This window comes from Uloborus diversus, chromosome 3 (genome assembly GCF_026930045.1).
Source record: "Uloborus diversus isolate 005 chromosome 3, Udiv.v.3.1, whole genome shotgun sequence".
NCBI classification, from domain to species: domain Eukaryota; kingdom Metazoa; phylum Arthropoda; class Arachnida; order Araneae; family Uloboridae; genus Uloborus; species Uloborus diversus.
The window spans coordinates 197639318-197653360 of NC_072733.1; the positions used below are offsets into that span (position 1 = coordinate 197639318).

At 29.9% G+C, this 14043-nt stretch overlaps 1 protein-coding gene across 1 annotated transcript in view; it reads left to right on the forward strand.

Moving 5' to 3' along the window:
- LOC129219118 (GTPase-activating protein pac-1-like) overlaps positions 1-14043 on the forward strand; it is a 49152-nt gene that overhangs the window by 7191 nt on the left and 27918 nt on the right. Inside the window, exons 2-5 of the mRNA XM_054853438.1 lie at positions 346-513; positions 3853-3988; positions 9498-9722; positions 10662-10916. Of these exons, the coding sequence (XP_054709413.1) occupies positions 346-513; positions 3853-3988; positions 9498-9722; positions 10662-10916 (784 nt within the window). The remainder of the gene's footprint in view (positions 1-345; positions 514-3852; positions 3989-9497; positions 9723-10661; positions 10917-14043) is intronic.

Genomic DNA, 14043 nt, shown 5'->3' on the forward strand with positions numbered 1-14043 from the left:
TACTCATGATATTTGTTTTCTAAGGTATCTTTTTTTTTTTTTCTCCTTTTCTGTTAGCACAAAAATTCCATTTTATATTTTTCTATTTAAACAGAATTATTAAACATGTTTTATGATAGTCAGTTTTGTGTTTTCTGTTAGGGACTTATTTCTAAATACACCCTTTTAAATCAACTTATTTAAAACTTGTAATTTTTTTTTATTTTTAGACATCATATTATTTTAATTAATAAACATAAATGTTGCAATACATTGTATCTGTGGTTTTGTATATGTTTTGCTATAATAATTGTTTTGTGAATAAAATTTTAGATGTGCTTTTAAAACTTGTTAAATTTTTTTTAGCCAAAAAAGATAGATCTGAAGCAATATGGTCACTTAACTGATGCAATTGGAAGAATAAATTTAACATCTCATAAATCTGGAGCTACTCTTCCTAAGGTTGGTTTAGTTCATGCTCCTTTGGCTACTCCTGAAAGCATGGATCTTGGCAATGAATATGCTCAAGTTAAGGTTAAAAATAATTTATCATTACTGTTCAATATTAAACGTAATGTCAATGCATTGTATATAACTAGATATACATTATACAGGGAGGCCTCTTTTCAACCAAGACACAAAATTCAAGGAAAAAGTTTAAAAGGACATTCTTTTTCCATAGATTCACTTTTTTATAATATTTTGGGCAATATAAAGGTAGTTGTATACACCAAACATACAAAAATATAAATATAATAAATAAATAATAATAATATAATAAATAAAATAGTGAAATAGTTTTTTCTGCATTAAAAATTTGTCAAAAAATATTTCAGCTCAAAAATTAGGACTGAATGTTATTTGGAAACTATCTTGTATTTTAACATTTAACTCATGTAAGATTTTCCTAGTTTCAATCAGAACGTAATTTTTATTGCTATAAGCAGTGTAATTTGAAAAGTACATTTTTTAAGTATTCTTCATTTTATTACTGAAAATATTTTGATTGTTTAGGAAAAAGTTTCTTTCAGGTATGTTATCTTTACAATGCTTTAAAACATCTGTTGCCACATTTTCTATTTTGGGATGTTGCATAAGGCTTGTTGATTTCAACATGAATCTTCATCTTCAGCAATCAAACATTTTCGCTTTGACATTTTAGCACTACGAAATACAAACCGTCAGAACTGCACATCCTTTCACATTTTTCAGAGGATTTCCACATTTTTAACCTTGTCTTTCGCACAGAAGAAAAATCCTTCCATATTTCCTCCTCTTGCTTTACAATGAATTACATAAATTAAGGGGGTTCAAAAGTCACGACGACTTGCTTCTATTCTGAATCAATGACCTCAGGGTGGGAGACGTAGAGAGCTCTGCACTAATCAAACCTTTCCTTGTGTTTTCAACAGTGTTGCATCAGCCAATGAATTTCTTCTTTTCTGCAGCATAACAGAGTATCAACTTTGTCTACTTAGACCATATACTTGATAATAATAATGATTCAATCTTACATGACGTTGTTTTGCTGACATTAATCTGTATTTGGATTACTTATTTTGACCTTGTTTGTTGCTCCTTAAATAGATTTCTTGTATTTAAATTTTCATAAGTTTTACACATATAAGTAGAAAGCAAATTTGTTTTAAATATAGCAACCCAAAATGCATTGCCGAAAATTGCATGTTGTGTTTGAGATTTCAATCCTTTTGCATCCTTCAAATATTTCAATTATTTTGTAAATTGTAAGCTGCTTCAATGTTGCTACAATCATGTGTTCATTTGCTATTTTAATAGTTCATTTTTATTCCTTTTGTTTTTTATTAAATCATTGTTAGTTTTTGATTTAGTTGTCCTATTAATTCATTTTGTCATGAATTTTAAAGTATTTGAATCATTTAATAATGTTCTAACTTATGTATCTAACTGCACTCATTCTTATTGCAATTTTTTTCTTGCACAGCGAGCTCAGCTTTTTCTTTTTAACTGGCACTTTAATGTTTGTAAATTTTCTATTTTTGTTATTATTTTTTCTAACTGCAGTGATCTGCAGTTCATCTATTGGTAGAAAGCTATGGATTGACACCATTTCCTTAAAATTACTAGGTTTATAATATAGTGCATAACAGTCAAATTTTGAAAACCGAAAAGAATTGAGGAATTACCCGGATTAAAAAACATTTCTAATAGTGAATTTTGCCACAATAAGTTAAAAAAAACTCATTCGTATGCTTTTTTTTTTCAGACAGTGATGTAAAAGTTCATTATGTTGAGTTTTTTATGCAGTGGAAATTAAAAGCATGAGAGTAAGATAAAAGCACTTGTTTTAATTCCAATTTGAAAAGATTAAAATCAAATAAGTATGAAAACATCAATATTTTCTTACAACAAGTTGCAAATGCTCATCGTTTCATTTAACTTAAACAAAACACAAGCTTTTATGATAAAAGAATGAATACTGCTGCTGCAATGCTTGATATCCCGCTGACAAATCGGCAAGTAAAGGTCATTGCTGATTCACCCCTCACATTTGCCCAGGAAAAACATCTGAAAATTGAGATTCAATACCTAACACTTTTTTTAAACATTTTACTTGAGTTTAACTAATATTCTGTTATCAACTGGTTGAAAAAAAAGTATCAAACACAAGACTTACTCCAGAACTGATCTCTTTTATTTTTGTGTCAAAATGTCTTAAAAGTTGACTTTTGTAGCTTGCCATAACTTCCTCTCCCAAGATTCAAAAAGGGGGACAAAAAATATCAATTAACGTTTAAACTCTCAACTGAACAAGAAAATTTTGAACTTGATACAATACAAATAAAGTGGTGTGACTCTAGGTACACAGGATTCCCCTACATTTGTATGCCAAATTTCATGCTTCTAGATCTTTCCATTTTTCTGTATGTGTTTCACAAGCAAAAATTTTATTTGTATATATAGTTCATATGAGGCAGCGAGAAGCAAAGGGATGTTAGTGGTCATTTTCAAGTTTTGAGTAAAACGGATATAAAGATAAATTCAATGAAAAGCCTTCCTATGAAGTTTTTTTCTAAATCATGCTGTACAGCAACATCTACCAGGGCTACTAGTACTCTTTCCCAAGACATAGAAGAGGTTTACCTACCATTTGTACTGGTTTTCCCCAAATTTTTAATTTTGCCACCTACACCCCATTGGTTTCTCTCTGCCTCATATGTAATTATTTTTGTATGTTTAAATACAACATTATGATCTTGCCTTACTTAAGAAGAGAAAATGTACCAAAAGAATACATAAGAAATATGTTCCAAATGGCCTTCATTTTAGTTACTGAAAGTTATGTTTATTTCATCTCATTCCTTTGTTATTTTCCACCATAGTTATCATCTTTGTAAATTTTGTCATGCTTAAAAGCACCCTCAGCCATGGTTTCTATGTAAACTAATCCACATCAAATTGTTTCAATATGTTTGACCATTCATGTGACGGCATTTTTGTTTTAACATCATAAAAGAAGAAAATGGAAATATCATCAATCAGTGTTTGGAAATTTAAAAGAAAACCATAATCTACCTCATCTGCAAGATTTTGTTATTGGGGAAAAGTTTCGTTCTTTAAGCATGATAAAATTTGAGTTAAAACTAGAAGAAGAAAATAAAGGACTTTCAATATGAGAAGAAAAAAAAAATGTTTTAACGCAAATGTTTGTTTAGTACGGAAATCCTTTCCTATTTAGAATTTAACTTACTAGAATAAGTCTTGAAATATTCTTTCATTTAAGAAAAAGTTGATAAAATTGATTAAAAATAAAGGGTTGATACATCTTTTCAAAATTGTATGTGTTTATTTATGTACATGGATACACTTTTAATATGAATTTATTACTTTTAGGATGCAGTTCACCTTTTCTCAGCAGATAGAAATGATTATGAGTATGCTGTTGTTCATAATGCTTTACCTGACAGCAAGCCTCACCGAATAAGATCATTAACTCGAAAACATGGCAATCGAGAAACTTTTGATCGTGGTGAGAAAACTTGGATTTTATGATATTAATTATACTTTTGTTACACCCTTCTAAAACTTTGTTTTTAACAGAACTACTTATAAACTTTGATATTACATGTGTTGTATAATATAATATACTGTTCAAGTGGAAAAGCTGTTAATTTTATTTGCTGTTTTTATACCTTTGTTCTCATTAAAGAAATTTTAACTTTTTTTTTTTTTTTTTGCTGTTGTTGTAACCCTGTCTCTGGTTTATAAAAAATTGAACAAATTCTTAACCCTATTTAATATTGAAATATAAATGAGGTACAAAGTAACTCCAGGGGTCTGTCCAGGATTTTTCTCAGGGTCCGTTTTTTGTGAAAAATCAAATAATTTTGTGAAAAATAAAAAAATTTCGCAAAAAAAAAAAATTCTTAAAACGAAATTTTAGAATTTAGAGATGGCACAAACTGCATCAATTAAACTTAAAGTTGAGTGTTTTTTACTCTTCTATGACGGGAAAATCATTCTGGATTTTTTTTTTCTGATATTTGGCGGGGGGGGGGGGCATCGCTCTTTCAAGTATCAATATTTATCTACCATTCTGCATTAAGTTAAATTATACTAGATATATTTCTGTACAGTATTTAAAATAATTGTAACAAAAATATAAATAAATAAAACAAAATTCAGAATAGGGTTCAGTATTCAACTTTTTGACCCAAGACACTCTTAAAAAGCACAGAATTTCGTTTAAAACTTATAAATTCTGTGATTTTAACAAAAATAAAAAGATATTTCAATTGTTTACCTCTTAACAAAGTGTAATAATCATCAAAAATTAGAAAAATCGGATTCCCATAGCGGATGCAAAGAGATCGCAATTCTCAAAGTGAAGGCATCAAAAGTATAAAAACGGCTTGTAAGAGAAATATTTTTGATAAAATTATTTTAAAATTGCATTTTAGAGTCCAATGATAACATATCATTAATATCTGTGGACACAGTTGACCCCCCCCCCAAAAAAAAAAAAAATATATATATAATAATAATGAAAAAATAAAATAAACCATCTATTCAGCATTTTAATTTTTGACTCATAACAGAAAATGGAATTTTGCTTCAAAAACTTGAAATGAGAGTTCTAACAGAAATAAAGAGACTTTTCATTTATTTGAATCCTATTAAAGCGAAGTTAGCTTGTAAAAAGAACAAAATATGATTCTCATATCGGATGTTAAAAGATTGCATTTTTCAAAATGTAGACATCTAAAGAAAAAAAAACGGTAATTAAAAGAGTTTATTTAAAGTTAATCATCCTTGTTAGCATCGAAAAATCAAAACCCATATAATTTTCTCCCAAAATAACAATTAAACATCGCACCGCACCGTAAAAACGCAAATATTGACAAGCCGACAAAATGATGAGAATATTTTCTAATCAAGTCATTATAAAGGTTCAACGCCAGACGCTAAGTGGTGATAGTTTTGAAGTTGGTAACCCTATCTGAAGCGATCATATTTTTTCCTCACCCTTACTATCCCTTTGCAGTTCTAAGTTCATTTCGCAGATATATATTATTATTGTTTATTAAATCATGAGCGGAGAAAAGTGCTTACCAATGCCTTTTCAGAAAAGTTTACAACAACACCGCTGCTAATTAGCTGTGATAGAACAAACAACCATTATATTTATTTGGCAGTAGCAATTATTTATCGCTTGCGGGAGCATCGCAAAAGTGCCGATTTTTTCTTTTTTTTCCCTTTCAAAATTAGCCGAGTTTGTATAAGCTGATCCCTCTAATTTGACTTTAAAAAAGGTTTAAAAAATTATCGGTTTATACACAGAAATATGCATTATTTTGCTTTCAGATTCGCTCTTTCAATAAACAATTTGTGACAGATCTGATCTTGTTTATCAGAATTTTGTGAAGGGTCCGTTTTGTTTGATCGGGATTTTGTGAAAGGTCCGTTTTGTTTGATCGGATTTTTGTGAAGGGTCCGTTAACGGACCCAAATATCCTCTGGCCAGACCCCTGAACTCAATTTAATTTCAATATTCAAAAAGACACATTTACATTTTTATATGAAGATTATGTTTTGCTTTTTTTTTTTCATTTAATTGCGAAACTATTCATAAAGGCAAAGCATAGATTTAACTTTTTGGTATTTAATTCACTTTTGTCATCTCATAAGTCTCTGAGCTCTACTGATTTTAAATTCAGTTGGTGTGTGCATTTGCCGTGCAATAAATAAAATCATGTTTTTTAAATATTCCAATGCAAATTTATTGTGTCATTAACAATCTATTTTTTCTTCAAACTGTTACCTAAAAATCCAATATGAGGAAATATTTTCTATCACTTAGGGCAATCGAGAAGCTATCCAAACCTTGTTTCTTTTGGTCCCATGATACTTTTGAGGTGCTAAATTGAAACATATTTTCTACTTTTAAGAAATATTGGCATCCTATCATTAAAGGGCAGGGGGGGGGGACTCTTTGGAATATTTTCTCAACCAGTTTTGAACTTTTGATCTTTAAACCATAATTGTGTGTTAATTTTTCTGTAAATTTTTAATGTGCTTGGTGTGCTTTTAGCTTTTTTTTATTGTACTTTTAACGATTTTATTAATTTTTTTAATTTCAATAATGTTTGTGGTGATCTTCTTTTGGTTTTACTACTTCACGCTTGTAATATTTGTAGCACAAAAACTCTTAAAACAGCCATTCAGAAAGTTCTAAAATTAATCTAATTCAGGTTTTTTTTCCTTTCTGTGTCAAAGTTTTGTAATCCATAATGTATTAGTTGGAATCAAGCAGAAAAACATACACTGAAGTGAACTGAAATGTTAAAAATGTGGTGAATTTTTAAATGAGGAAACAACAAAAGTTTTTCACCCCACAATGAGTTTTTGCTCGATCATAACTGTAATTATTTGGAAAAAAAAAAAGATGAAGGATTAAAGGACTTGAATAAATGTACACTTAAGTGATACTTTTGAAAATTAAAAATTTTCATGCAGTGTCAGTTTGAACTTATTAAGTTATTTTACCTACTTTATGACAAAGCTCTTTTTTATTATGATTGAATGATTAGTTTTAAGTGTATGGAATTTGTCATACTAAATAATAAAAAAATTCCCCTTTTTTTTGGAAATACCATATTATTATTTTTTTAATTTGTACTTAATTTCTTTATTCTGTAGTTTCTAAAAACTAATAAAAATGAACTAAGAAACAAAATTCATATTTAAAAATTGGAATCTGTTTTGGAACTGAAACTGATGTACAGTTGTTGAATTGTGAATATCAACTGCTGGAAAAGTCTGGCTAATTGTTGCTTAATTATTAAACATAATATTAAGTTTTTAATATAAGGTATATTGGGAAAATAACACTGATACAATTAACATGTAAAATTCATTAACATCAGATAAGTATTATGATTGGTTATATGAATTGATATTCTGGGTCGATAAAAATTGATAGCTTGTTCACGAAACAAGGTTTTAACCTGATGTATAACTCATAATAGTCACACAGGTTTCTTGCAGCAGAAAATAATAGAACTTTTCTTTATTTGAAGAAAATTGCAAAACAACTATGTTGCAACCTTTTAAAAAACGGCAACTATTTTTGTGAAATAGCCATTAAAATGTAAAATCTCAAGTGATGAATTCACAAAATCAAATGTTAGAAATGATGCTTCGGCAATGTGCAAACCCTAATCCTTCAAATTATTTCTGTGCTGAATTTTTAAAAGTTGCTGGAATGATCTAGACCTACGCAATATGCAGACAGGTGCTCTTTCTTTTTATTTGTAAATTAATTAAAACTCCATATTGTTATGAAAGGGATAAGTCTTACCATTTGTTGAATAGGTGGACATTTTACCTCAGAATAGCTGGAGTAGGGAAGATATGTTATTTTATTTAAAAAGTGAGTTTAATATAAAAAAAAATTTTCTTTGCTCAAACCCCTTTGTTTTGAGTGAGTTACGACTAGATTTTTTTTTCCACTGTTTCATCGTGATTACTTTTACGTCATTATTGAAATCAGTTTGGTGCAAAACCACTTATGATGACTTTGACATATGAGTCTGTCGAGGCATCCTACTTACAAGGCTACTTAAAAAGGCTTGTTATCAAAGTACCCTTGCATTATTATGACACTAATATTATTTCCGAAACATTTTGGGAGACTATCTTAAACACTTTTCTGCTTCTGGCGACTATTTTGGAGACTTTTTCGTGTAAAAGGCTTTTTTAGCAGCTATTTTTAGCATCATAGCTCAGTGGCAGCCCTGTTAATGTAGTCGTACATAGAAGATGATCCACCAGTGGACATGCACATCTGTTAAGCAAGTCCAGTAGGACCCAATGGTGGGTTATGATATGGTGAATGTGTTAATTGGTATTTTTATTAATATTTTACCAATTAAAGCTGTAAAGATAAGACAGAACAAAATGAGTTCCTTGTAAAAATTTCAAGTTTTCAGTCCCTCATTTGACTCAACTCCCATTAGCTGTTGAGGAGTTGAGGCTTCATACTGACAGACAGATGCACACTGATTTCTATAGTATAGATAACTGCGATGAAATTATTAAAAAGACAGTTGGGGCAAACCTAACCTGGCAGCATTCTAAAAGCTATGCAGATCCTAATCACTGCATTACGATGCGACCAGGTTAGGTTTGCCCCAACTGTAGATACTAGATTTTTTGTACGCAAACAATTGTAAAATGGTCAACATTTGTATTTAGAATAAGAGTTTAAAGGAATCTTTTTTTCTGTAAATCACGAATTGGATGTCTTTTGAAAATTTCGCACTGTTATGGTAATTTTAGTGTACATCTTTTTGTTTAGATATTCTAGATTTAGTTTAACAGAAATTTCATTGTTATTGCCATAGTAATATAATTTAGCCCTGAAGAGAGCATAAGATATTTTAAAGGGAATATTTAAGAAATTTAATTTAATTAATAAAAATGATCTTCTGTTTAAATTTGATAAAACTTTTCTTGCATGCATAAAAGAAAAAATGATGTTTTTAATGGTCTTGAAGAAGAACTTGTTTAAAAGACCCTTGATTTATTATAAATAAATGATTTTTCAAGCCTTTTCTACTATAGCAGTTTTAATCTACTCATGTTTTATTAGTGAACTGATACTTAAGAGAAGTTGTCCAAAAATTGATTATGAATGTAGAAGTGTTATTATAAATCTAATAAGTTTCATTCTTTGATTAGGTGATGCTAATTGAATACTATTTCTGACATTTAAAAATTGGAAGTATTTATCTCAAGTTATAACCAGTTTAATTAATACACCATTGGAAATGATGAAATGATCACCATTTGTTCAGTTTTTTTAAGGCTATGAGCACTTTTCTCATTATTTTCAAGACACTTTAAGTGATCCAAGGCCTGAAAAACTCAATGGGCATCATATATCTCACTGCTATATAAAAACTGTTTTCTGTTTTGCATTGCTGTTTAAATGCATGCAACTTTTAAAACACTTTGATTATATTCCTCACTGTTAGGCTCTGATTCAGAAAGTGAGTGGAGTTCACTGGAACGTAGACAAAGAGAGGTCTATACTAAAGCAAATCGTAAACCCACCCCTCACAAGAAAACACGTAAAAAGCGTGGCATACCTGTTGCTCCTCCTCGGATCCCTTCATTTGAGGGACCACTGCCTCCAGTCCCGTCATTTCCTGGGGGTCAGAGGATTGTGACTGCTCAATCTCTTGATCCACTTGATAAAGGTATTTCATTGTCCCCCAGCACTATTTTCACTGCATAACTGCATGGTTTATGTTGAAACCCATCACACTGCATGCAGTTTTAGTGCTGCCAATAACAATATTGTGCACCAGTTATGTCTCACCTTTTTTTTTTTTAATTATATACTTTATCTCAAAGGAAACCTTTGCTTTTTTTTCTTTTTTGCCAGTTTACTAATCTGTTTTATGTATTGTTTTTTGAGTTTACACATCATAAGCTCATATTTTTTCTTAGGCTTCAATCCTTGCTGTTTCCTTTTTATCATAGTTTGTAGCTGCTTGGTTTTAACTTCCAGTGCATGGTTTTAAAATTTTGTTTGTTCAGTAATTACTCATTGTCTAAACTTGTACTTTTTTCCCCATATCTATAATGCACTTCTGTTTCAACTAATATTTGGACTTACAACAATAGCTAATTCTGAATAAATGTTTGAAATTTGTGATTACCTATTTTCTTAGTTTTTGTTCTGCTATTTACCTAGTTCAGTGTTTTTAGCTTTATTGTCTGAGTACTCATAATTTTCTACTACAACTTTTCTTAACTCTCAATTTTGTTGTAAATTCTTTCTAATTTTGTGAGATTTCTTTTTCTTTTTTTTTTCCAATTTTTTTTAAAACATGCAATTCCTTTTCTAAAAGATTCACTCTATACATTATCAAAAATGTTATTAAGTATCCTGTTCTAAAAATAAAAAAATAAATTCTATTTGGGAAAAATTGATGAGTGAAGGATGGACGTTACTGAATGTTACTACTCATGTTTCTCGGCAGAGTGGGGAAGTTTAATTTCTGCTTGTAAGAGTATCCAGAAAGGCACTGTGGATGTAGTTCGTTTAGAACCATTTACTACCATTTACCAGTCATCTAGTATTCTTAGGTAGTAGTAGATGACAGAGAGATGAGAATTTACTATGATTTCAGTTCGTGGAAGTGGAAACAATTCTTCAGAGGGCAGTGATTTATCTGAAGAGGAAGATCCTCGTTATAAAACTTCTCACCGTCTGAAATACAAACACAAGCGTTCCTTTCGTTTGAGACGTAGAAAACAGCAAGGTCAACCACACCAGCAACAACAGCCACAACAATCGGAAAAGTCACAACCTCATCCTCCTCCTTTAGGAGATTCACTTCAATTTAGTGCACTTACTTCTGATAATGATCTCTTCTCTCCTTCATGTAAGTTTTCTTTTTCTCCTATCTTCTTCTTTTGAAACTTTGCTTTATGTTCTTTGGCTTAAATCTTCAAAAATTTTTAGAATTCTCTTTACTCTTTCTTTTTTTTTTCTGTTATATAAAAGTAACATCTTTTAATTTCTTACTAAGTTCTATTCGAAAAAAAAATGTAGGTTTGAAAGGGGAAAAGAAATATGTTGGGTGTTTATAAAATAAGTACCCGCTTAGAGGTAAACATTGTTTAATGTGACTGAGATTTTGCTCATATACTCAAGTATTCTTAAATGAGAAAGCATGGCATTGCATTTTTAAAAGATATCTACACACATTGGGGTACAATTTGCCATAGGATAATACTCTTCCAAATAATTTTTAGAGTTTTCTATAGACTGCATTGGATTATTTTAAAGTTGTTTCGACCTTGCATGTTTTTGGTCTTCAGGAATCCATCAATAAAAAAAAGTAATCAAGTTGTTTGAACTGAATGAAAACACATCTCTTAATTACTGTTAAGCTGTCCATGAATTGGGTTTGTCCCCATGATTGGACAAAAGGTTTCCCATGCTCTTAAATGTGCTTTACTTCATTCTGTGCCAAGTTGTTTGTTTGTTAACACTAAAGATAAAACAGATAAAACACTAAAGTTAAAAGCTATTTAACTTTAGTGTTTTATCTGTCTTGATTCATTACTGTGGTTTCCCTTCATATGGTTAAATGTTCAATTTATTGACTATCAGCATTAGATTAAAGTTTCTTGAATCATCTTAAGACTGAGTTAAATACAGTAATTCCCTGACTTTCGCTACCCAGAAGTGCACAAACTCGTAATTATGTGGTCCCTTAATTTTCATCCTGAGGCCAATGCAGAATTCATTCTGGCAATATTTAGTAGATTTACTTTGCTTTAATACAGAATCACTACTATTTTTTTTTAAACTTTCAATGTGCAGAACTATCAGATTTCTCAATTGGACTCTCTATTTTTCTACATTTTATCAATTTTTTCCCATTAAATTGTCAATTAAGAGAAGAGGCAGCAGATATTGATGTTAATGAACTTTTGATTTGCACAAGGAACTTACAGTAGAAGAAATTATGGAAGTGTATGAGCATATTGCTTGGAAGTCACAAAGGATATTCCACCAAAGAAATGGACTTAAGTTTTGAAAACTGCTGATCCTGATAAAGATGATGTTGTAACCACCAAGGAAAATATAAGAAAGGCATAACTTATTATGACAAAATTTTATGGGAAAGGAAATGGTTTTGGTCCTGTTGATCAAGTTTGTTACACTTATGAGGCCTCCTAATAATTTCAAATGATTCTTGACTTTTTTCAGCTTCTGTGTCAGATTCTTATATATGTGTATTTGTGTTTAATATTTTTTCAAATTTAAATGTAATTTTTAGCGTTGGATGAGAGTTTTTGAAAACAATGTGGTCTCAATTGCCTTGCATTGATAACTTTTTGATTGAAAAATAGTGCCCTGACGTATGCAGATTTGAATTTCTCTCTGTTTTCGATCCCGCCAACGCCCAACTTGGCAGTATTACTGAAATGTGGTTGAAAGTGATAGAGAAAAGTCCTTTTGAATTGTTGACTTAATCTGAATGTACAATCAAAATTTGTCCTTTGAGGATGCATTCTTACGCATTGCAATAGAAAGTTATTTGGTAAAATGGGTATTTATTTTATGAGCAACCTATATATTTATTCTGTAATTTATTTTCAGAAGTTTGAGAAAAAAAAATAAAGGGTCACAAATGTTAAAACTATTTTATTTTAATGCTTTATGTACCCATGCCATGTTAATTATATTACCTCATCAGGATATCAATTAGGATTTTTAAAATGTTTTATTCAATAACTTTGATGAAAGCTTGAATATTTTTTTGATGTGTGATGCCCATTACAATTTCTATTGACTCTGAATTCCAGATTACATAAAATTTCTTAGTACTTAAACTGTCAAAAGTAAGGTATTTTGAGGGTTTTGTGTAGTACCAATAATATTTTGTCCCATGCTTAATGTAATTTTTAGTAATGTATTTAAAATTCTTTTAGGAATAGAATTGCATATATATTGAGGAGAAATAAAGCTTTTACTTTTCCCTCATTTCAACTCTTGCATGGAGATTTTTAATCAATGTTCATTAAGTTTTATATTCCAAATTAGCTATGATTTCTATTCTTCTTATTATTTATTTAAAATTCATGTGTAAATTTCTGTATTAAGATTTGCACGATTTATATTTCTTTAGTAGGAAATATTTATGTATGATTGCTTAATGTGTGCTAAGTTACTTTATCTGTTATGTATGCTAAGGTAACTAATTTCAAAACAGTAGTAACAAAACAGCTAATAAAAAGATATGATATAATTGATCTTTTTAGAATGTCTGAAGTATGAAATGCCATTACTAGTATGTTCACCACAAGACATGTTTTAAATTAGTAATGGAAGTTTTTTCATTTGGTTACATCAGTGTGAGTGATCAATTTGGCAGAGGGGAAAATGCATGAAACCATGTAAATCTTTTGAACTTTTTAATTTTTTCCTCTAATATTTCATTCACAAAAAAGTCTTAGCTCTTTTCGGTAGCTGTCAAAGTGCTTTTGTAGTCCTCATGTGCCCACAATTGCAACTTAGTTGATTATATTTTCATTCAGCACTGATGTATATTTAATGCTTTGAGTTTCTTGCTAGCATTTCTTCATTTGTATGTTTCTTATCACCTCTCATTTTTTAATCTTTCTTCTTTCAGCTAATTTGTGTTTCAGAAATCAAATGCTTAAAACAATAAAATGAGATGGGGGCTAAAAGAAAAAAAAACATCTATTGATGGAGAAAGAGTTATTCAAAGGGAAAAAGTACTTTCTAATTATGTAGCTGTAAAAATCGATCCCTTCTTTTGTCAAAAGTAAAGGAATCCCTAAGGTTTTGCATATCAATCGTAATTATTGTTATATTTAAAAATGTGCATTCTCTGATGCACGTTTTTTGGTCATCTATGATTAGTAATTGTTTACAAATCTAAGAGCTGTATCATTAAATACAAAATGGTCAGAATATTAATAGATGAAGTTCATGAGTTCTAAATCTTTCAGTAGTTTTATGAAACATGTTAT